We start from the raw sequence: 25,537 nt of genomic DNA, 5'->3' as shown, positions 1-25,537 counted from the left end.
CTCCGCCACCGCATTTGTATGTCGATCTCAGTTTCGTAAGCCTCGATCACCAACGTACAGGTCATCGGATCCATATGAGAGCGGTGATGAGAAAGGCTTAGAAGCAAGTCTACATCATGTTCCGCCTGCGGACCAAAGAAACCCATACAATTACCAAACATTGAAATAGATTATACAGTTATGTGTCTTCTTATTTAATAACCGTGCATCTATGCATGTAGACGGGGAGCTAGCACCATCACCACTGCCTTTGCATCCCCATGGGCAGGAATAACCCAAACCAATTTTTCAGGTTCCTTAGGCTGCGATCACATAGAAGTATACGGTAGGCCTATGTGATCGCAGCCTTATGGTTCCAAACCACATTCAAGATGTTTCCAAAATTAAAAAGGGGCCCTAAACGAGTAGGGGTCAATCAAAGGTCTACAGAGGGTCAACTTTTAAAGTTGCTCAAAACCACGCTAACGTTCCTCTTATCACAAGGATTCAGAAAAAGTATAGTTTGACCTATCTGCGACATACGTTCTTGAGTGTTGCCATGTAACATCTACAATAGAAATGAAATTTCTACTCAATTTATTTTTAAAAACACATTTTTAACCCTAAATAACTCCCTAAACGGGCAAAGTAAAACGTGAGAACTTGTTTTGACATTAACCAGCAAACACAAAAACGTTTTTAAAACGTTTTAAATAAGTTATATTTTGGGTTTTGGTTTAGGTAAAAACGTTTTAATAACATTAAAATGTCGGGTTATATAAACGTCATGAAATCGATTTAAAACGTTTTGTATGAAAACACACAACAATATTTTTTTAATGTTTTCGAAATGCCATTGTAAACTATTTTTGCAAACATTTTTGGTCAAATATTTTGTCAACACTTAAATAACATTATGTTAAAATATTTGCACCCAGCAAACACAGAAATGTTCTTAGAATGTTTTTTACAAAACGTTTTAATAACATTTAAATGTTGGGTTATATAAAGGTCGTGAAAACATTTTAAAAACGTTATTGTAAATATTTTTGGCAAACATTTTTGCAAAATATTTTTTCAACCCCCAAAATAACATTCTGTTTAGAATGATTTGTATCAAGTTTTCAAAAATGTGTTTGGAATGTTATTAAAACGTTTTTATACCCTTTATATAACCCGACATTTAAATGTTTTCTGTAAAACATTTGTGTTTGCTGTGCAGTAAATTACCAACAAATGTTATTTAATGTTATGAAAATGTTTTATACCATTAATGTACCCTATATATAACCCGACATTTAAACGTTTTCTGACAACCTTTTATAACATTTTGCGAATTATGTTGAAAACGTTTTGTGTTTGCTGGGAATTCAGACATATCTTTACTCTTGATTTGTTATGTTTTCATGTTCTGCCCAAGAGGGGACAACGAAAGTGAAAGATAAATGACCATGCATGTCTCATAGTTTATTAGTCCTGGATGCAATGACAGTGGCGTTATCTCCCATGACAGAATGCATATGTACAATATAAGGGGCCAAGAGTTTTTTTATTTAACAAACAAGACCAAATATTATATAAAACGTTTTTATGATCTTTTTGTAACATATACATAAAGTGTTAGTAAAATGTTTTGACAAATTTGGAAAAATGTTTTAAAAGCGTTCTGCTTCTATAGACGAATCCAATTTCACGCATTCCTACTCCTCAATGGCAGCCATTAGCTGGGTCCCCGTGTTACACGTAGACAAAAGAATGATGACAGTTTACAACACAAAAGAATCTAACATCGAATTTTAAGCGGCTTTAATCCACCCAATTGGGCAGTCACAACACCAGTTAGGTGCTGCGGGGACCCAATAATGGCCGACCAAAATCTTACCATGACTTGGCTCGTTGGATTCGTCTATAAAAACATTAATTTGTGTTTGTTGGGATTGTATAGAAACTATGCCAATTTGTATGTATTTATATATTCTTTCATACATTTGTATAATAATATAATGTAGAGCTGCGGAGAGAGAATTTAATAAAACTTTTCTTACCGATAAACTACAATCCTAAAATGATGTAAAATAATAGTCGGGTTTATTTCTAAATATTTGATACAAAATTGAGTATTTTTGATTTTATGGACATGAAAACCCAGCAAACACAAAACGTTTTCGACATCATTCGCAAAAGGTTATAAAAGGTTGTCAGAAAACGTTTAAATGTCGGGTTATATAAAGGGTATATTAAGAGTATAAAACGTTTTCATAACCTTAAAAACCTTTTTTGATAATCTACTGCTCAGCAAACAAAAATGTTTGACAAAAACGTTTAAATGTCGGGTTATATAAAGGGTATAAAAACGTTTTAATAACATTCCAAAAACATTCTTGAAAACCTTTTACAAAACATTCTAAACAGAATGTTATTTTGGGGTTGAACAAAATGTTTGCCCAAAATATTTTCAATAACGTTTTAAAAACGTTTTCATGACCTTTATATAACCCGACATTCAAATGTTATTAGAAGGTTTTGAAAAAAACATTTTAAGAACATTTCTGTGTTTGCTGGATTTAAATATTGTAACATAATGTTATTTCAGTATTGACACAATATTTGGCAAAAATGTGTGCAAAAAAGTTTACAATAACATTTTTGAAAACATTTAAAAATATTGTTGTAGTGTGTTTTCATACAAAACGTTTTAAAACGTTATCATGACCTTTATATAACCCGACATTTTAATGTTATTAAAACGTTTTTACCTAAACCAAAAGCCAAAATATAACTTATTTAAAACGTTTTTAAAACGTTTTTGTGTTTGCTGGGAAGTCAGTTGGGTGCATGATTGTATCAGAAAGAAATCAAATTCAATATGTTCGCTTGATTAGGACTCGACTCGCGAAATCTAAAGAGTGACAGTTATATATACTCTTAAGTTAAGGTGGTACTACACCCCTTGATAAATTTGTGACTATTTTTGCATTTTTCTCAAAAACTAATAACACGCTGGTAACAAAAGTTATGTATATTATGGGCAAGGAATCCAGTTACTACACTAGAATTTCAGTAACTCAAGACAAGTAGTTAATTGATTTATTGATCAAATATTGGTTTCCCTCATTTTTGACTGTAACTCCACAACTGTTGTCTGTGCTAAAATAAAATGTCCAGTGCAGTAATTGTAGTCCTTGCCCCTATAATATACATATCCTACTTGTCACCAATGCACTATAATTTTTGAGAAAAATGCAAAAATAGGCACAAAATTGGGCAGGGGTGTAGTACTCCCTTAAGTTAAGGACCATTATATACTCCAAATATTATTCGACGCGACTGGAATATTCGTTCAATTTATACTCGTTCGTTATTCAATCCATTTCAATTAATTTGTATCTTCTAAACTGTTTGTTGACGTCACGAATTTTTCGTCATCAAACACTCGAACGTTTAGAAGTTAAACATGACCGGAATTGACTGAGATTAAATAACGAAGAAATTATTGCATCGGATATTCTAACGTCGAATAAAAAGTAGACAGCGGGCCTTAGCAAAACGAGTATACCAATCCTAATCGGAGTGAGAAAATCACCATAAATGCATGGAGTATACAGATATTTGTTCTTTGGGTCGAAATCCGCTCTTTTCAGCATGTTCAAAGTGAAATATTTACTCTTGAAGAATGAAGATTGGTCATTCACATGTGACTCTTTTAGAGTGATTTACACTCTTTTACATTTTTATAGTGTAGTAATGGCCTATATTTATAGTGGACTTGTATGGGGACAGAATTTGATTGGCAGTTTCATGTATTTTGATAAAATTTATCAGAACTCGGTCCGGGAATTCGGTGAACGACCGACCAACCTGTAAAACACACAATTTTATCACAACATGTATACATGTTCATCGTAAATACATTTGTTGAACAACGCGAACTCAACTACCTCTTCTAACGCGTTTGAAAATGCCAATCAAACTGAGCGGTTTGAATGAAATAATGATTAATATAATTATGAAACATAGGACTATATCTGTCAAATTGTTGACAACCTCTTATTATATTAGCCATGCATTTTTGTTCTTTTACTAAAAAAAAGACCGAGTTATAGATATAATAAGAATTTCCTTTAAAAAGGAAACGCGGTCTCGTTGAGAAAGAGTTAAATTTTGGAGATCACTGTATACATGTAGATATAGCCCTATTCTGTATAAATACATAAGTAATGTATATTTTCTCTCTTATAAGAGCTAGGGGAGAAATGGTCGCTTATCCGGCTTTTGAAAATAAAATGCCTATAGGCTGAAATAATCTTGTAATGTCACATGACATTTTTATTTTTGTGTCTCTGGTAGCTTCTGATAAAAAACTGTGGATTTTTCCATAAAATAGTGCCTATAGGCTACCATTATCAGTAGTTTTTGCTAGATCTATCCCCAGCTATCCCTGCCCCCTTTAGGGAGCGATCGTTATTTATGGCAGGGGGGAATGGGTAAATTTAGGGGGGCACACGAAATTTTTTTGTGGTCTTGAGTGGGAACCTGAAATTTTTAGTTGAACCAGGAGGGGGGATTGTTAAATTTTAAATGGAGAAAATTGGGAAAACAAGGGGGAACGCGAAAATTTTGAGCGGACGCGAGGGGGAACGCGAAATTTGTTGTCGATATTTTTGCCAAAACACCCATTCCCCCCCCTGCCGTAAATAACGATCGGTCCCTTATATTGCAATACATGCTATATAGAATATATTGTATATATATATATGCCGTACCGGGGGTATAACAATAGGTTTGCACATGGAGAAGACGGAAGGTATTTTCAGTGGCATAGCCTGGGGAGTGCCCTCCCCCCTGTGAGAAGTCTCCATCCCCCCACCCCACTCCCCTCGTGGGATTTTGACCGCCCTAATAATTAAGATTTTTAGGCCTTTTAAAATACTTTTAGCCTTTTTTCTGTCATGGGGACGACTTCCTTGAGCACATATCGAAATAACCCCTTTTGTCGTTGTCACCCGATGATTTTCTGTTTTTCATGATTTGTAAGTTATTTCCCCTACTCCGCTTAGATCCTTCATTAGTCTCGTTATGTCCCAGAAAACACAAAAATGTTTTAAAAACGTTTTGAACAAGTTATTGGGTTTTGGTTTAGGTAAAAACGTTTAAATAACATTAAATGTCGGGTTATATAAAGGTTATGACAATATTTTTAAACCTTTTGTATGAAAACACACTACAACAATATTTTTAAAATGTTTTCAAAATGTTATTGTAAACTATTTTTTTGCAAATATTTTTTTGCCAAATATTTGTTAACACTTAAATAACATCATGTTAAAATATTTGCAGTCCGTTATAAAATGTGTTTTAATGTTATAGGCCAAATAAAATAAATAAACATGTTTCACGTCCCCTCCCGCTTCCTTTTTTGAGGTTTCTTCAATTTTATTTTTTGAAATTCAGTTACAACTTTCAACAAAATTATGTCTAGGTAGTAGAGATGCTTCCTATAACCTTGCTAATATACAAGAAACACTTTTGGAAGGATTTGTGATCATTAGAGGGGGATACCTCTCAGAACAACAAAAATAAAAAGATGTCTCCTCCTTTTTCCAGGCATTTGTACGCTAAAACAGCTCTAATTATGGGTATTTTGTGATAAAAAATAAAAACGTCCCCCCCCCTCCTCCTTTTTTTCAAAAATCCGGACGTGAAACATGTTTTTTATTTAACTTGGCCTTATGAAAACGTTTTATACCCTTTATATGCGCTATGCCCTATACATAACCCGACATTTAAACATTTGCTGACAACCTTTTATAACATTTTTCGAATGATGTCGAAAACGTTTTGTGTTTGCTGGGGTATAAGTCACCCCTTCCTATATCATATCATGTTACAACAAAAATATTACATAACAAATCAATCATACAAATTTGTGAAATTGTGGGAAGATTTTGACAGACGTGTCTTCAACAATACAAAAACTTGGAAATGCGCCTTGGCTGAAGACACATTCGAATGGTTATTTTCTCAGCGAGACATGTCTAAACAGACGACACAACTCATGACGCGACGTGTCTCAACTGGGCTCAAATAGCATGGACTTGTCTTGCACAGAGACGAAACTTTATATGTTTTACTGTGCATGTGTCTATGGGCTTCACATGATTTGGCACAAAACATTATTAGGTCTACATTAATAATATCATGTTGCGTTTTCTCAAAATCCCAAAGTTGTCAAACTTTGGATCTTTAACTCTGCAACCTCAAACTTGATTTGCGTTTGTTTTGGTTCTAAAAACAGTAAATGAAATACTCGCAGCATTCTCAGAATAGCCCATTTAAAAAAAAAAGAATCACCTTAAAATGCTAATTTCTTATATTCTTGCTTGTTGTTAAATGTTGATGTTAATGTAAATGTGGAAAATAAAGACTAAAGAATAAAAATAAAGACTTATTATTTATAGAGAGTTTAGCAAATCTTTCTGGTGCCAGGAAAAACAAAAAGTAAACCACTTGCCACTTAATAATCCCAATAGGTATTCCAAGTATAGACAACTTGGCTGACTAATTCGACGATTTCTGTCCAGGCTTATTTTAACAAAATAAAAACTGACCAAAACCAAAATTATACCACTGTATTCTGACCAACAAACGCCAGTCATGAGTAGTCAGATGGAGACAGGGCCCAAGTGTGTTCCAACAGGGTCCCATGCCCGATTCATCTTATCCTAGCCTCCAAGTCTCAACTCCCCAGCTTATCTCCTTAAATATAACAAATCACGACGTTAAGACTACTACCAGCACCACAAGTCATAACACCACGGTTTAGCTTCCCGTGTAATACATTCTACCACACACGTCCATCTTGTTAAGAACTGTTGAGTTTGTTTTGTTCGTATGACAGCTTGTTTAGTTTCATCTATTGTTAACTTGTCACCAAATTCAATAGAAGTGTGTGGCACTCGTTAAAGTACCACGCCTCGCCTATTGTGTCAAAACAACAATAAGCATTTAACAAGCAATTATAACTCTTGATTGACAGCCGTAAACGTATTGTGATTGGTCCAATGCGCTGACAATCATCTTTATCAATTTCACGGCTGTTGCACTTGTAAAATGCCATTCAATTTGAGGTGTTTGTCTGAGGTAAATCTCCCCTAAGGCCCTACAGGGAATCGCTGCAGGAATCTGGCTATACTCAAGATATATGAAAACACACTGCACATCATTTTCTACCTCACTTGATCAGAAAGAATCGCAGAGTACACATCGTTAGAGCAGAAATACCTTTTTGGAAAATATTCTCACATTATATTGTCTCAGAGCTTCACTTGCCTTAATACTATTCGGATTACAACAAGCATTTGATTGGAAAGAGCAGTAAAATGAATCTCCAAGTAAATTATCTCTTCGCTGTTATGGTCTTCGTCTCTGTCCTGCTGTCAAGGGCAGATGGCTACTTCTGGTCCCTCTGGGGTGCACCGATAACGGATCAACAGCAGCAGCAAGGAGTTGAAGATGTGACTGAGGATATGTATGGGGTACATCCAAGGAATATTCGATTTACACCTCCGTCTGGTATGCTAAATGATGATCCTGATACCGGTGCTGCTTTCCAAGAATTGATGCCCAAGGTATGACGAGTTATTATTTTTTTTATCTAAAAGATACTTATTTCTTCTTTTTTACCTTTGATCACGGCGAAAAGTGAAAAACATCTGAATATCGTTCAGATCATCTACATTAATGATCCAAAGGGAATTGCATAATGCGAGGTCCTTAATTAAGTTCAAATGCTGGATTCAGTACTTTAATGCAGATTTTGTGTCTTTGGAATATATCTTGTATTGTTATTTTTTTAAATCATTTTCTTTCCAAAATTTGAAGTAGGTGATTTACCTGCAATGCTATTTTGCAAAGGTTATAAGCACGTGATCCCACACGTGGCCTCACGCAAGAATTTTTACATTATATAATGTTGACTTAAACTTAAGTGATAGCTATAATGTAACTTATGTAACTTATCTGCTTATAAAATGTTTTGGCCAAGAACTATTTTTATGTTTTAGTTCACTTTTCTCTTTTGTTCAACTTTTGTGAAAGAAATGTACAAGTCTTCTTTAGAGGTTTTATGTGTACCCTGGCACTGCATATTCGGTACACTGACAGAGTCATCATCATAGCCACTCGCTGGCGATGACTCCTGCAATGTACCGATAGATCAGTACTCCAATACACATAAGCACTTCTTTATGGGAAGATAAAATTGTCTCGTAAGAACTAACCAATGGGTAGAGCTGGAGCATGTACAAAGTAATTTTATATGATCGAACATACAATACCGTTAGTTTTTATCATTTTCTTTTTAACTTCATGGGGAAAATGAAATGTTACAGTTCCAAATATATAATAATATCCCTGCTTTATTTATAAACTTTCAATTCTTTTACTTCTTATAAAATGATTATAATTTCAAATCTCTGACCTAAAGTTTCTTTTTTATTCAACAGCCTCCCTGTCAATCCGACAAATCGTGTGGTCGCGCTCGTTACTGCGACTCTCACTACGGCGATTGTCGTTTCCACAAGTTGGATGGTGAACCTTGTAGACGGGATGGACACTGCCAGAAATCTCATGAGTGCAGGTTCGGAGCCTGTCAAGCTCCCGTCAAGCCAGGAGAAGAAGGTAAGAATCATTGTTCTATAGTGTTATGTATTCACTTGTTAGTTGTTAGTGTGTTTTTGTTATACCCTGTACGGGTCACAAAGAATCGCCATTTTTACATTGATTGTGCAAACTTTTACCACAAAAGCATCAACAACATGAAGGCATTAACATTTTGTTCAAGACAAAGCTGTAAAGTGAAAAAACTATCTTCAGCTACTATGGTGGAAGTGATGCAATGCATTAAAATCAGGAACACGTGGGGGGGGGGGGGGTTCTGTACCATACAGTTTTGTTAGTTTAAACTTTTGATCCGTCTTGAAATTTTCGCGAACTAAGGCATTTAGTGAACTCCCAAAACTAAACCTGCTAAAAGTTTCTTTGTGCATGTTTATAGTTGAGAGAAAATGGACACATTTGCAGATTTGCCTCAGTTTTGCTTGACTATAAAAATGTACCAGATCTCTGATTAAAAAACCACGACACAGACTAATGACCGTGATGACATAGGCTATAGGCCTACTTAAAACTTATTTTGTAAAGAATAAATAATGAGATAAATATATGCATATACTTGCATACTTTTAGATACTTAAGGTTAAATGATAAACTGCATCTGCAGTTTATCGGCAGTTTATAATTTGTTACTTAAGGTTACGTACATGATACAATATTATATTAACCTTTTCAACATATTAAATATAGTTTGTCAAGGCCTAATTCGAATTATAATTATTTAGTTATAGACATAATATGCCTACCCTCATAAACATATATAGGGTTAAGCCCGGGGGGGGGGGGCACTCCCTATCTGAAATGGCAGGGATGTGCCTCGGCCATGTTAAAAGTAGGGGGCATTCAGGTCAAATGTACAATTACAAAAATATGGGGTCATTCAGTACACAACCTGAAAAAAAATGGGGTCATTCGGTATGAAACTTTGAAAAAAGGATGGACATTGGGGTAACAAAAAGTAAAATGGGAGTCATTGAGTACAGGATTGCCAAAAGAGTATCATTAAGTTCACATAAATAAGTGCCAAACTGCGTAAAAACAACTTGGCCACCTTGGAAATGTGAAAAATCTCATTATTTCTGGAGGAGAACACAAATACCACCTAAATTTGGGAATTAAAAAGGGGGTCATTCGGTATAGCAGGAAATAGAAAAAAGGGGTCATTGAGTACATGAATTTTTTTAAAGGGGGTCATTGGGTAATAGCTAGGACCATAACACAAAAAGGGGGTCATTGGGTACAAGCCGGTTTGAAAAAGGGGTCCATCCTGAGGCACATGATGCATATCTGTCATGGTAGTGCCCCAGAAGGGGGTTAAGGTTTGGGATATAGTTTGTTTAAAGGTTACGTGTTATTTATTGTAGGGGATAAGGTTTAGGGTAAGGCTATACTGTATAGTTTTAGGATAAAGGGAGTTATAGTTTGTCTGAACCTTTATTAAATTCCCATACCGTAATCTGCTCATTCTTACCCCCCCCCCCCACCCACCATCAACTGATGTGAATTACACAAACTGATCATACAATACAGCCATCAAGAGAAATCCTCAAGCATGTCAAGTAATTCAAATCAAGTAATAAACAAATCAATAAAAACTAAATATAACACTTTTGTGTTTCAAGTACTGGGGAGGAGAAGTGTTCGCAGCTTGGCACCCTTCTCGCTGAAATTCATTGAAATGCCCATAAATATGATAACTGAATATAACAGTGTTGTGTTTCAAGTATTGGGCCCGGGGAGGAGAAGTGTTCGCACTTTGGCACCCTTCCTGCTGAAATCTATTGAAATGCCCATGCCAATCAGAGCCCAATTAGTCTTGGGCAATCACATCAAGTGGGCTGTTAGGAAATGTGTAGTGGCATGGCTCCAGTAACACGGCACCTGCATTGGGGAGATGGTGTCAGCATCAATTAGGATCTTCTTCAAGATGATCAAGAATGAAGTGAGATAAATGACATGTAGAAGAGGGCGATTTTCGAATTCCTGATGGCATTAACCAATTATGGACCATTTTGAATTCATCCTAATAAAGTTGTATTCAAAAGATATAGGCATAGGAATATCACAGTGCAGCAAAATGGCAAAAATGAACCACTTTAATTGAACTCCTCTTTCTTCTCCTGCTCCTCCTCTATCTCCTCCTCCTTCTCCTTCTCCACCTCCTCCTTCCCCACCTCCTCCTTCTCCACTTCCTCCTCCTCCTCCACCTCCTCGTCCTCATCTACATCTTTTACTAATCCTAATCATCACCATCGTCGTCATCATCATCACCATCATCGTCATCATCATCATCATCATCATCATCATCATCATCATCATCATCATCATCATCATCATCATCATCAACATCATCATCTCCACTACCACCGCCATCATCATCATCATCAGCAGCAGCATTTATTGTCATTTAAAGTGCATGGCCTTAATCATGTTAATTGGAGAAATGTTAATGATCGGAGGTCCCGGCACTGGAAAGATCGTTTTGCTAATGCATTTGTATCCGATGGCCCACTCAATTGTTTTCTCATTAAATTGGGGATGATAATGTTGTACCATGAATTGAGACACAATTTCACAGAATAAATATTTAGACCAATATAAAGTCTTTGACACTTATCAAGACAAAATATTGTAGTGTCGTGTTAAAAATTTTACAACTTCCAACTTCTTGATAGACATCCAGTCTAACATACCCTCTCGTGGTGGTGCCAGCACCATACAGCAAACCCACGGTGCCTTCCCGGCCATCGGCTCCCTCAGGTCGAACCCATGCCAATTCTCCCTGTCACAGAAATTGACAGACAGCCTGAACAATACGCTAAATCTGGGATTTGCAATGGTTAGTTTGCTGTCAATTTAACCAGTGTTCACAATGTGGTCAATTGATGTTTGTTTTGGAAAGTGATCCTTGATACATGTATTTTTGAGGCAAATATGCACTGCAAGCATACATGCATGATACAAGTTGACAAGCGTACATATGACTGACTACCAAGCAATTTAAGCAAAAAATGCTTTGAAAAACACTTCAATCTCAACTTTCGAATTTGTTTAAACTGGATTTTGATTGTATTTTTAAAATTGTGCAAACATTTAACAAAGTACTTGACTTAAAGCACCTTATTAAATAAAGAGCTCAAACCCCTGGAATTATCACTTGAAATCTGTATTTTTTGGAAGATTAAACATCTCTCTTGTGGGTGCCAAGGGGTTGATGACTTCTCAGAATATGAGGAAGTATGCCAAAGCTGGTCTCAGTTGTTTGAAATGAAATCTTTAATATTCATAACTTTTAAAATGCTTTTCAGACGCAAGGCGGGAAAAGGCAAAACAAATAAAACAATGTTGTTTATAAAAGTTGCTTTGCGCATTTTTCTTATTATATAAAACTTAGGACAAACTTGCATATTTGATAATGTATTTACAAATTTGAAATAGTAGCAAAGGGGGTGTTCATCTCCATTTGAAATAAAAAATAAATATGTTCTTGTTATTTTTAAATAAATATTAAAAAATAGGTGAAAGAAAAGAAACAGTGCGTTATGCGACTGATGCGTTATGTGACATGAGCGCCTTCCAAAATCGTGTTTCCTGGACTTCGGTCCCGTAGGCGACTAACCCACACCATGCATTGCAACTTTGTTGTTGTAGCTGTGCATTGTTTCTTTTCTTATTACATCTATTGTTTAATTTTTGTAATACAAACAGAACAGGAGATTTGTGTTTTTTTTACAAAATGTAAATCAGTGTAAAGAAAACTAAGAGGTGTGTCGATTTAGGCGACTTATTTGAAAGTATAACAATGTATGGTTTGTGGTTTGCCTTTAGGAAAATTGTTGAGCAACGGGGAACATTTTTACAATTTCTACATAAAAAAGTTCTGCATACTATCCAAATAAGAAAAGACGCACATCCACGCAAGTTTCTGAACGAGAAATTGAATTTATCTTAAATAGTCAGCTCAAGTGGACGAGTTTGTCCTTGGTGGTAAAATAATGCTCTTCAAATAAAAAAGGAGCATTTTCAACTCTCGAGTAAATAGTAAAGTTACAAATTCACTTAACTATAAGTATACTTATTTAATTATGTTTTCTTAATTTTTTATCTTTTTCTATAGGAGCAAGATGCAAGAATGATAAAGATTGTAAAACCAATATGTGCTGCGCCAAACAACACGGAGAATCGATCTGCAAAGCCAAGCTTCCCGTCGATGCCAAATGTTACGTTCCCGAGGGTGGGGTTGAGTATGTCATCGATAGTATCTGCCCATGTGAAGAGGGACTCCTGTGCAAAGCAACGAATATTGGAAGGCAAGATAGAGAGTAAGTATAAGATGTTTGTTTGAATTTTATGTTTGTTTGTATGTAGTTTGTACTTTGTTGTTGAAAAAAGTAGGTAATTTGAAAAAGTAGATGATCAGAAAAAAAAGCAAGTGGACGGTCAAAACGCTTTAAAAGATCGAAGCAAGCTAAAAAAAACCCCATTATTAAACTATATAAACTATAATATAAGCAATAGCAATTCAATTATCATGATTATTACTAACCAATACCTGTTCTTCACTTTTGTCTCTTTTCAGAGAGGAGTTTGCATGGAGGTTTTGGACAGATTACGATCATATGAGGTGTCAACCAACAAGATTCCCACCAAACAACAGACGGTGAAATCAGGAACAAGTCGCAAACATGTTATAGTATATTAAAATACCTCTAAAAGAGACCCATTTTTATCAATTGTCCGGTCCCATGTTTTGTTAAGGACAATAATAATAATGTCCATGTTGTTTGTTTGGACACTAAAATAAGAATAAAGGCATAAATCCAGAAAAAATGCCTATTCAGTATGTTTCGTTTAAATTAATGCAAATACACATCTAAATATTATAAGATATACTGGAACTCTACCTCATCGGTTGTAAGTGGCACTATTGTTGTTTGGCGGATTATTGAACAGTATATCAGTTTGCGTGTTCAGGCCAGAGTCAAGAATGCACATGTATTTTTTCAATAATTTTTAAAGAAACCGTTTCTACCAATGTTTCACGTTTTAAGCTTAAGAAAATATTATTTGACAAAAATCTTACTTTCAGTATATGGTGTGTTATTTGACCGATAATATGACTACCAGTATTAACTGAAATTTGTCGATTTTGGGCTATTCCAGATGAAATCCATACACCAGATACCCTAAATGGAAAATCTCCTACAGAGGGGTGTGTTTTTTAAATGGAGTCACCCGTTCAGGTAACCCATTTAAAATGCACACACCGTCCATTGGGATGGGCTATTCCAGTTGAAAGCCTCACTACCTCTGTGGAAGATTTGGTAAATATCTTCCACAGGGGGAGTATATTTTTTAATGTAATTGGCCAGGGTTCATCATTTTGAAACCCATACTCCCCTTGTATTTTGGCTTTACCTATATATCTTCCACAGATGGAGTGAGTATTTCAAATGGAAGTTACCCAATTGTCTATTCTATTCGAAACTCATACTCCCTCTGTGGAAGAATTTAACCAAATCTTCCACAGGGGTATTGTGGATTTTAAACAGAAAAGCCCAAATTTGATCTGCAATGTTCTGACAAGTTCGTGCAAAAGTTTTAATTTATTGTCAGTTTTTGATAAGTTGTATCGTTAAAAATTTTATATGAGGAAGATTGTCACTGTTATAGCTTGTTTAATTGTATTAAGTGTCGAATTTGTTGTGTAACAAGATAAACTATCATGTACAAATTTGTAAATAAGAGAATGTAATAATTTGTTTATAATTATGATATAATTTTTGTGAGAAAATATATTACAGCTCGCAAGTAAAACTATTTTAAGTAAATACATATTTTGTATTATATAATGTACTATAAAAATTAATGATCATTATAAAGTTGAACATTTTCATTCAACATGTTTGGAATTAATATTGCATGTATAACATGTTTAAATATGAAACAGAAATAAAAAGGAAATGTGACATGGCGCCCTTTTGATATTACAGTATAGACCATTACTATGATTGGCACTTTCCTGCCGATGGTGGGGTGAACATCGAAATCACGTCCTTTTTGTCCTCGCCTTCGTTATTTTATAATACGTGATATCGATGCACAATTACACACCCCATCAACGGCAGGAAAGTGCAAATTATAGGAATGGTTATACATGCAATTCTAGCTCTGAAAGACACACTTAATTTTTGATACCGATTTAAATCACAAGCTTGATATAAATTATAATAATTATCATGTCATCATGGTCATTGATGGTTCGTTTTTCTTCTTTAGGTCTCGATGTAAATTTACAAAACAGATTCAGTAAAAATAGGAAATAAAGTAAAATAATAAGAACTGTTAGTTCATTTGATTATGTGTTGTATGACATAAGCCTATACAGGCTGTATCAAAATGACGGTTACCCAGTAGTTTTCTATGATTATGGACAAGACTGCCACATGAAAATGCAACATATGATGCACCCAATTGGTAGATTAATATTATAAAATATAATTAAACACTACATTCTGGTCATTTGAAGATAATTCAATCTTGTATTGGGCTATTAGGCCTACTCCTGTGGAAGATTTTGGAAATATCTTCCACAGGGGAGTACGTATTTTAAATGGAATGAACACATGAGGCACCACCATTTGAATTTAATACACGCTCTGAGAATGATTCAACATGAATCTTTCACTGATGAGGGAGAGTGAATTTTAAATGGAACTCCCGTAATGTGTTCATTCCATTTGAAATTCATACTCCCCCTGTGGAAGATATTTCCAAAATCTTCAACAGGAGTAGGCCTAATGTGTATTTTAAATGGAATAGCACAATAGGCCTACAACATTGAATTATCTTCAAATGACCAAAATGTATTGTTTAATTACATTTTTATAACATTAATATACAAATTAAGTGCTTTGTGTTTATGCATATACAAAGATAACGTCACTGTTCTGGCAAAATATCGTAACTCCAATAGCTGCTATGTGTTAAATATGTATAATACAATATATTGTACTGTACATATTTAACATATAGCAGCCATTATAATAATAGGAGTTACGAGGTTTTGCCTGAACATCGACGATTAAGGTACGTGTCATATCGTGGGGATAATGCAACAAAGTCATATAGCTGCCATGTGTCATATTTTTAAATAATGTACAATATAGAATGCAGAAATTGCCAAATATATATATGGCAGCTATTGCAGATATGGCTTCTTGCAGTAGCCATTCGATATACAGAACTTGTATCAGAGTAGTCATTATAAACAAGAATGTCCCTTTTTACCAAATCAATCCTTGTTTTTGTAAAAGTTATTAATGTCTTTCAAAAATTGCCCATAGCCCGTATGTAAAAACCGGGTGTAAAAAGTAAAAAAGTGTACTTAAAATTAAAATAATTTATCAGACCTCTTGAATAATAATTATCTTCATACTCAGATAACTTTAAAATGATACAGAAGAAAGGAAAAACAAAAATAAAGGAAGAACTATATAAAGTATATGCCAACGTTGTCTCATTGTGTTTATTGGTTGTTAATGTTCAAATGAAGAAATAAGTAAGCAAACAACACAAACAAACATACAAACCCGTAAATGACGCGATCGATTTATGAAAGCTGGACACAGTGCTAAATATGTTCAAAGTACAAAACGAAATACATGTGTAAATAAATACGAAAAAAAGAAGCAGTGAAACGAACGGAATGATAGAAAAAAGGGAAGGAAAAGGCTGAAAGAGAAAGAAGGACGAAAGAGGAAAAGAATCATTGTTGTATAGCAAACATAATAATTTGCAGCTAACAGTATACTAGCAATACTCCCCATTCCAGGAAAATATAGTAGGGCCTACTCATGATTTTCTTTTTGCCAAATGAAACATAGCTCAATCTTAATCCTTTATATAGTTAGTCCTAACTGGCAATAAAAATCAAATTTTAATTGTTTGTCAAAAACACGTTTTACGGCGTTTTTCGTATGCTGTGATATTCAAGCCCAAAGACTTGTAGTACAGAAGCCTCTTTGGGCGAATTTCTCGATAGGAGTCTTAGTAAGCCTTTGGCTTAAGGTGGCCTTGAGGCTACTAAGCCTAGCCCGCTCTCGAAGCCCGAGTCTTAACAGTAGCCGGATTTCTTGAACGCAAATTCAACCTGGTCTTAGTGGCCTTGCCGGCTTAACGCTTGACAACCTCGTCCCTTTCTACCAGCGACTTAATTTTATAGGCAGTTGGAGGTAGATGTGCATAAGCTGTTGTCCTTCACGGTTTACCGTACTAACATGGTTACCAGCGCAAAGACTAGCCTAGACCGGCGGTCTTGTGCTTGTGCTTACTCCACTGTACACAACTTGATGCAAGACTAGTATTTTTTCTGTTTTTGTGTCTTTTATGTATTATTTTATTTCCACTTTTCTTTATTATGAGTCCTGCTTGCATGAATGATACTTCTATACTTTTTACTCGACTCATTATTATTTTTTTGCATTTCAAAAAGGGTCAAACTGCAAGCCTACAGAAAAGGAAACTTTGATTCCCCTAAAAGTGGGCCTAAAGCAAAAATTGTTTCACACTTCAAAGAAATCATACGCATGTTTGTCAAAAGTAAAACATTATTTAAGGATAATGTTGGTGCAATAACAAAAACATAACCAAGCATTTGACAACCATCGCGTGTGCTATCTACTGCTGATATTTTCATGTTCTATTTGCGAATTTAGCATGAGTGCATAGTTTATGATGATGATGATGATGATGACGATGATGATGATGATGATGATGATGATGATGATGATGATGATGATGATGATGATGATGATAATGATGATAAAAAGTTTTGTTTCTTGATCATTCAAACGTTTCAAGAACTGTTCCTTCGGGTATGTTAACGAAACGACTCCGTTCACAAATATAATCATTATTACTATCAGCATGCCTCCGAAAAGTCGAACTCAGGCAACAAATGTACATGTTTACAGAATAATAAATCTCAGGCAAAAAAGAGGAAAGCATGGGAGCAAGTTGATGTGGAAGGTCAAGGTTTTTGGACATGTCAAATATGGGGGAGGCACTTCTATTTGTTGACCGTTACAAGTTAGGTTCAAGCAGATCAGTAAGCCTTAAAACATTGCCTTTACTGAATCGGCCGCGCGATTTAAATTTGGTGTACGAATACTTCAGAAAAGGATCCCTCCTTTCCTGAAGACGCTCACGATAGCAAGTTGACGTCGAAGATTGCGTCTTGCTTTAATTGCACCCCTTTGGCACCGTTGCTCCAAAAGAAAGTCCATCATTCAAAATGAGTAGGCCTTTATAGCAACAGCAGGTTTAACTGACTCGAATGAACACTAAAATAAAATGGTGAAATGTTCAACTAACAGCATGTTTAACTGACTCGAATGAACACTAAACTAAAATGTTTTAATAAATAAAAAGTGTTTTAATAAATAAAATAAATAAAAGGTGATATATATACTTAATGTAATGTATTTTAATATGTATTGGTTATTTTTTGATGTTTTAAGTTTGACACCTGGGCCAAACTGAAAAACAGTGTTAACACTGAGTTTTGTTACCCAGGCAAAAGAAGTTTAAATAAATAAATAAATAAATAAATAAATAAATAAATAAATAAATAAATAAATAAATGAATGAATGAATGAATGAATGAATGAATGAATGAATGAATGAATAAATAAATAAATAAATAAATAAATAAATAAATAAATAAATAAATAAATAAATAAATAAATAAATAAATAAATAAATAAATAAATAAATATATATATATAAAATGGTGAAATGTTCAACTAAATCGAACAATGATTATTACTTAGGGGTAGGGGCCTACTCTATGTTGATTCAAAGACAGCATCTGTTTTGGTTCAAAAATATGAAAGAAAAACCATGAAAACTTTGCATTACAATTTAAGCAATTTGTCAATTGAAATAGACCAAGGCTTGCGACCTAAGACCTGCTCTGAGGCAGGGCCAAGAAAAGCCGCTGTAAGCCTGGCCTAACAGGCTTGCGTAGACTACGGCTACAGAAGACTGATTTCGAGAAATGTAAATTTTACCGAAGCCTAGGGCTAATCCTACAAGCCTGGCCCACAGTCTAACGAAGCCTCGAGGCTATGGTAGCCGTGTTTCGGGGAACGTGTTTTCAGTTAAGCCTGGTATTCAATCATCTTTATTCAAACAATTTAAACATACATATTTAAAGGAATAAAGAAATCAACAAACATCCAAGACAACTGGAGCCTTTAATGACCACCAGGCATGGCGTGAACGAAATACAGTTGGTTATATATAACCAAATTAAAAAAATAACATGAAATATTGAAATTATGAGCGAACTCTTAGCCTATACTCAAGATTCTGAATGCTTAGATATGTGTAAGAAAACATGCATGTTTTGGGCCCATTTTCCTTCAAGTTGGAAAAAAATTATTAAAATTCTACGTTTATTACCAGTTAGAACTAATTAAAAGATTAGGATTTATATGTTTCATTTGGACAAAACAAGATTTCCATAAAATTAGTGGTGTATTTTTCTGGAATCCGGAGTACACAGTTGCTATCTTCAGTAGATAGCACATACGTATAGCATGATATCCCTTACGGATCCATCATCCCATCTTCAATAAATACTAACTAACTAACTAACTAACTAACTAACTAACTAACTAACTAACTAACTAACTAACTAACTAACTAACTAACTAACTAACTAACTAACTAACTAACTAACTAACTTAACTAACTAACTAACTAACTAACTAACTAACTAACTAACTAACTAACTAACTAACTAACTAACTAACTAACTAACTAACTAACTAACGAACGAACGAACGAACGAACGAACGAAGGAAGGAAGGAAGGAAGGAAGGAAAAAGAAAGAAAGAAAAAAAGAGAGAAAGAGAGAAAGAGAGAAAGAAAGAAAGAAAGAAAGAAAGAAAGAAGGAAGGAAAGAAAGAAAGAAAGAAAGAAAGAAAGAAAAGAAAAGAGAGAGAGAGAAGAGAGAAAGAGAGAAAGAGAGAAAGAAAGAAAGAAAGAAAGAAAGAAAGAAAGAAAGAAAGAAAGAAAGAAAGAAAGAAAGAAAGAAAGAAAGAAAAAAAAAACAACATAATATATCTATAGACAAGATTGCTTGCGGACAAATATTTACATTAAAATAAAACGAGATTTATGTTTTTCACTCAACTCAGTTTATCTATTTCACGCAAATCGGACAATTCAGGAAAACCGTTCCAATCCTTTATCTTTATCTTTTATGACATAAGTACTGACTGTAGGCTACATCTTCTGATCTGGTAGGGCATATCCATAACAATTACAACTTAAATACAGTGTGTTTTCTTTTCACTTGTTTTGTGAGTTCATATCCAAAATGCTTATACAATTTTTACAATTCTATTCTTAAAATATCACACAATTTTCATAAGTGTTCAACCCATTGGTTCAAGTACAAAACTGTTTGAAGGGGTCACTTAAATGACACATCATGTACTGGAAGCTATACTGGAACGACGCCTCGGCATTTCAGTCTGGTGAATGATTGAACGACGAAAATGTATTTACACACTTTAGAAAAAATATGATTAGAACTCGATAGGGAGATAAACCTTTATATACATCATCTCAAAAAAAAATACATCAACAAGCTGTCAGTATTCATTCTCATTAATAAAAACGACAGTGGACTTAAATACCCGTGAAGAAAATGAATTGTTGACCATAGGTTGTTGACTGACCACAAGTCTTTAACAGCAAGTCATAATTGCGCCATGAATTTGATTGACACTTTGCAAGTCAGGTGGGGTATCTGTATACTGCTGAGCAAGTCATGTAGGTCCGGGCTTGTCAGAATAAAGTTAAGTGGAAGTGTCAGGATGAAGAATTCGTGTACAGATTCTTAGTCGGAATTGAATTTCATATGTTTGACATTTTAATGCATGGATGGCGTTAAAGGGCTAAATCAGTCCTCTGTGGGTTAAGTTTGAATATTTTTTGGGTGATTGAAAGACTTAAGGGTATTTAAGAGGTGTAAACATTATGATTAAGTTTAAATCGTGGGAAATGAATTGTTTTGATGTCATGTGTCAAATGGTACCAATCCCGGGCATTTAAGACTGAAAACTATGTCTCAAAGCCGCTTTTTTTTCCTTCAAAATTAAGGGCCACGGGCAAGTAGGCCAGTCACAGGGCTCCCACAGGGTCCCCTTAACCAGGCCCGTACGCAGGATTTCATTGGGGGGTGCTGATTTTTAAAAAGTTGACGTTTTTCCAAGGGGCGATTTTGTGAAAAGTGGACTTTCTTTCCCAAAATTTGGACCTTTTTTGTCCAAAAAAGCGTTAAAAAAACCCAGATTTTGAAATTTTGGAACTTTTTGTACACTTTTCCAAATGTGGGGGGGTATGTAAATATGTAAAATCTTCTGGGGCCCTATGATATCATTTGCAACGTGTGCAATTTGCTTTCTTGTTCAAAACATTTTCAAATTCCTCCTGTCTCACGCTGCACTGCATGACTGTTGATGCCGGTTGTTTTCCAGTCATGAGAAATGTCATGTCACGTCTCGATTAATTCAGTGACAAATTCTCGACGAATTGCTGGTCTTCGTGTTATGCTGTAAAGCAAGATAGCAATAAAGCAGGAAAGAAAGCAAGAAAGAACGAAAGCAAGAAAGAAAGAAAGAAAGAAAAGCAATCAAGAGAGAAAGAAAAAATAGCGGTAGACCATTTCAGCATATACAGGGTGTCCCATAAAAATACCGGGCGAATGAATTTGGACGTAAGTCGAGAAATAGACATCAAAATCCAAAAATCTAAACATCAGCGTGTAGCCCATCTTGTTCTGCATCTTATTTGCCAATTTTATTGGAATCGATGGACTGATTGCGAAGAAATGAGCGATTATATAACGCATGCCTCAATTTACTTCATTCCAGGTTTGAAAAAAAAAAGATTCGACACAAATTTATGCGCACTAGTGGTTAACTAGACTGTCCCACAGTCTCGGTTCCATCACTGGGTAAATGGGTGAAAACCTACACGATATTGAAAATGAAAGCTTGCATGTAAGATGATGCTCGGTACTTGTAAATATCTTTTTGTGTTAATGTTGATATAAATGTTGCATATACAGAACTATTGCCTAAAGAATTCCAGCTGGCTTAAAAAACTCACACATTAATGTTTTTGGAATATATATTTCCAAGAAATTGTATGCAAAGTTTAAATCTTTTAAAACTTCAACATAATGTTGGATGCTATCAAAAATCACACGTAAAGATGTAAGCACTTGATCATTGTCATTCCTGGCTCAAATGTTCTTCGGATAGTTAAAATAATAGGCTAACATATTCGCACAACCTAAAGAATTAAAGATGGATAGCTTCCAATTGCAAAAATCAAACTTTTCTCGGACAAACTGTTATTCGTCTTCAGCGAAAGCATGAATAACATAACACCGTCGGATTATTAAATAGATAATGTGGACTAAATTTAATTAAATACACAAACTTTATGAAGCGGCGAGCGAGTATTAAATAAAAATTCCCTTTAAAAGGGAAGGCCAGCCTCAATGCAGAAGAGGTCTTGTAAATAGTTTGGGTCACCGTGAAAGGCATTTTTAATGATTACGCTTTTATCCATGTTACATGACAGTTCACCAAACCATCAATGGTGAGAACATGCACACTGAAACAGCAAAAAGCATTAACTCCTATAACTCATGTCAACTCTTTAATTCATTACTCCAAATTGTTCTGTATTTTTGTCTTTACTGCTTTTTACCCATGCATGCTTATTATTAAAATCAAGAAATACACTGCAGTTGTTAGTTAATTCGCTATGTAAACTCAACTTACATGCACATTTTATTTTATAATGATTTTATATTATTTCGCAATGTATAGTTTGCTATAAAGTAGATAGTGGCAAGCACATGATAAAGGACTGATCATTCACTACAATCTTCACTGTATTTTTTGAATGTGTTGATTGTTAGTCCGAAACTCCTGCAAAGCTATGGACATGGCATCTTACCTACTCCATTCTAAATAGTCTGCATTGTGTGTTATCTCAGTCTTCAATCATTTTGTTGAATGTAATTTTATGAATCAAATAAAAAAGATAGAAAGTGGCCTCACTTTAGTTATGTGTCATTTTACAGTATTTATAATTTATAAAGTAAGACAATAATTTATTTATTTTCTATAAGTGCATGTCAAAATATGGGATATATTGTTCAATATTATAGCTAGCCCTAAAGCTTTATTTTCCATCGGATTTTTCCCGTTGAAAAGACAAAACTGATGTTAAAGATAGCAATAATATCATCAATAACATTTTGAGTCAATTTTATCCATAAAACGATACAGGATAGGATAGATAATTACTTTGACTTCAATGTGGTCCATATTGAAACGGAGAGCCAAAATGTGATTTCAGATTTTTGGCCTGTTTTTAAGCTTACCTCCTGTGTGTTTGTCTATTGCAGAGATACGAAAATTCAGCTCTTGTCAAATTCATATTTAGAGAAAAGTCACGATGTTCACGTGTTCGTGGTAGTTTTTGATTGTTATTATGAATTTAAAAATGATTGCATGGCTCTGCACAAGGTATATTTTTGTAAATATTTGGATTTGTTTACCTGCCGATCGTCTGTTGTCGCCGTGGGTTGAAAATACGGCAGAGAAAATTTGTCATAAAGTGTGTGCGAAATTGGCCTCAAATGCAGGGGCGTAGCAAGCGGGGGGACAGGGTGGACGAAGTCCATGGGCCCCGAGGGTTCAGGGGCCCCGAGCACAAAAGCGAAAATTAATAAGGGCTGATAATGGACAGCATGGCCGGATTTACCATTGGGCCAGATGGGCCCGGGTCCATGGCCCTTTGCATCTTTCTTTTAACCCTAATATTAGCATGTTGTTTGCCCAAAATAGGGTAAAATTTAAAAAAATTCCGCGCTTCGCGCGCATTCAAATAGCAAAATCCATGTTGATCTGAGGCTTAAACAGTCTGAAATTGATTTTTTTCGCGTGCGTTGCGCGCAAAATAATGTCCCAGTAACGTTGGAACAAAATATGTTAGTTCCCTTATTATACGTAGGGGGCCTAAACCAAAACGTGGCCACTGAATTGAGTGCACAAAACCTTCCTCGTCACGTGATTTCGGGGCCTCCAAATTTTGGCCTGGCCCAGGGCCCTAAGGTATAACCCCGCCCTGGTTAAAAGGGCCCGTACTGCTCCTTGTCCATGGGCCCCCAATGCTCTTGCTACGCCCCTGCTCAAATGTCACTATTCTGCTAGAAGTTGTACAGAGATCTTATAATATTGTGTAAATAATTTTGTCAGGAACAAAATAAGGTATTACATACCGTCGATGAGTAAATATTTAGCACAAAATCCACGTTTTCCTTGTGTTGTGTACAGAATTTTGGATTTGTCATTTTGAATTTCCCCGGCCAGCAATCGTCTGGGAACGTAAACAAGTTTTCCTAAAAATTGTAAATTTCCTTAAAAACGACTTTTGTTGATCAAACTTTGGATTATTTAAGATGTAATTGTTTAAGGATGTAGAATTTTAAGATATTTTTAAGTATTTTTATGTTTTACATGGTCAAAAAGGGGGTCATCAGTTTGATTCCTGATTTAAAAACACTAGCAGTTCTAGTTATTAAATTTCGTCATGCTCAAAATCTTTTCGAAAGCGAGCGCCTGACGCGGAGTGACTGCGCGATATCCATACGGGAGCTTACGCTTTGAACGCAGTCGCCAAAAGGTTCCATGAACGCGTTCAGGAGAGTATATAAAGGCCGTGCACGACGCAAATTAATCAGATTGCTTGGTCAGGACAGGCTAGCGACACTCCGGCACTTTTTGGAAGACATGAAGTACAGCAGACAGTTACATGTAGGCCTACAATGTGATTTTCTCATTTATAATTAGGATTACGTCATTGCCAGAATGCCAGAGCTTGTTTCATTTGTTCATTAGAATGATTGACAGCGGTGGGCGGAGCAAATACTCTAAAAATGTGATTCTCTAATAAATTATAGGTCACTAGGTCAATTCGGACCGTCTCTTCCTCAGATCTCTATGTAGGACTCTATGGTATCTTCTCATTACACGTTCGTAGTAAGACTTGGCCGGCGATGACGCCTGTCTTCAACCGCTGTATAGCACGGTATAGGCAGTTTGCAGAGAGTGTCGCTTCTCTACCTTTATTTTCTCTGGTCAGGACCGCGACACTCCGGAGGACAGCAGAGGACAGAAAAATGTGACTCTCCTGCTAGTCTCCTACACAACCAGTTAATTATGTTTTTGTTCATACCGCATACAGTCTGGCCCGCGCCCGAGACAAGCAGGAGAGTCACATTTTCTGTCCTCACATCGGTATAGGCCGTCTGCACGTTAATTGTACGGAGTGTCGCTTCTCTACCTTTATTTTCTCTGGCTTGGTGGACAATAGCAGGGCCGCGACACTCCGGCAATTGTTGGAAGACATATGGTACAGCAGACAGTACATGTACAATGTGATTCTTTCATTTATAATTAGGATTTACGTCATTGCCAGAGCTTGTTTATTTGTTCATAGAATGATTGACAGCGGTGGGCGGACTTATACTCTAAAAATGTGATACTCGAATAAATTATAGGTCACTAGGTCAATTCGGACCGTCTCTTCCTCAGATCTCTATTATGTAGGACTCTATGGTATCTTCTCATTACACGTTCGTAGTAAGACTTGGCCGGCGACGACGCTTGCGAATTGCCTGTCTTCAGCTGCGGTATAGCACGGTATAGGCAGTTTGCAGAGAGTGTCGCTTCTCTACCTATTTTTCTCGGACAATAGTCCACCCAAACCTTCACTCAGTTTGAAG

The 25,537-nt window shown here is 35.4% G+C and overlaps 2 protein-coding genes across 2 annotated transcripts in view; both read left to right on the top strand.

Moving 5' to 3' along the window:
* Positions 1 to 530, top strand: part of LOC140149716 (uncharacterized) — a 22,749-nt gene extending 22,219 nt beyond the window's left edge. The window contains exon 6 of the mRNA XM_072171776.1: positions 1 to 530. This exon is cut by the window's left edge and continues 33 nt beyond it. Within this exon, the coding sequence (XP_072027877.1) occupies positions 1 to 169 (169 nt within the window). The 3' untranslated portion in view covers positions 170 to 530.
* A 6,616-nt stretch (positions 531 to 7,146) lies between these two features.
* LOC140150667 (dickkopf-related protein 3-like) lies at positions 7,147 to 15,269 on the top strand. Its single transcript, XM_072172739.1, has 4 exons — positions 7,147 to 7,607; positions 8,484 to 8,658; positions 12,770 to 12,974; positions 13,232 to 15,269. Exons 1-4 carry the CDS (start codon positions 7,359 to 7,361, stop codon positions 13,314 to 13,316), a joined length of 714 nt encoding a protein of 237 aa, XP_072028840.1. The 5' UTR covers positions 7,147 to 7,358; the 3' UTR covers positions 13,317 to 15,269.
* The last annotated feature ends 10,268 nt before the right edge of the window (positions 15,270 to 25,537 follow it).

Source organism: Amphiura filiformis, chromosome 4, assembly GCF_039555335.1.
Source record: "Amphiura filiformis chromosome 4, Afil_fr2py, whole genome shotgun sequence".
Lineage (NCBI taxonomy): Eukaryota > Metazoa > Echinodermata > Ophiuroidea > Amphilepidida > Amphiuridae > Amphiura > Amphiura filiformis.
The sequence above is the reverse complement of the archived record's forward strand: the minus strand, read 5'-3'. Positions and strand labels throughout refer to the sequence as shown.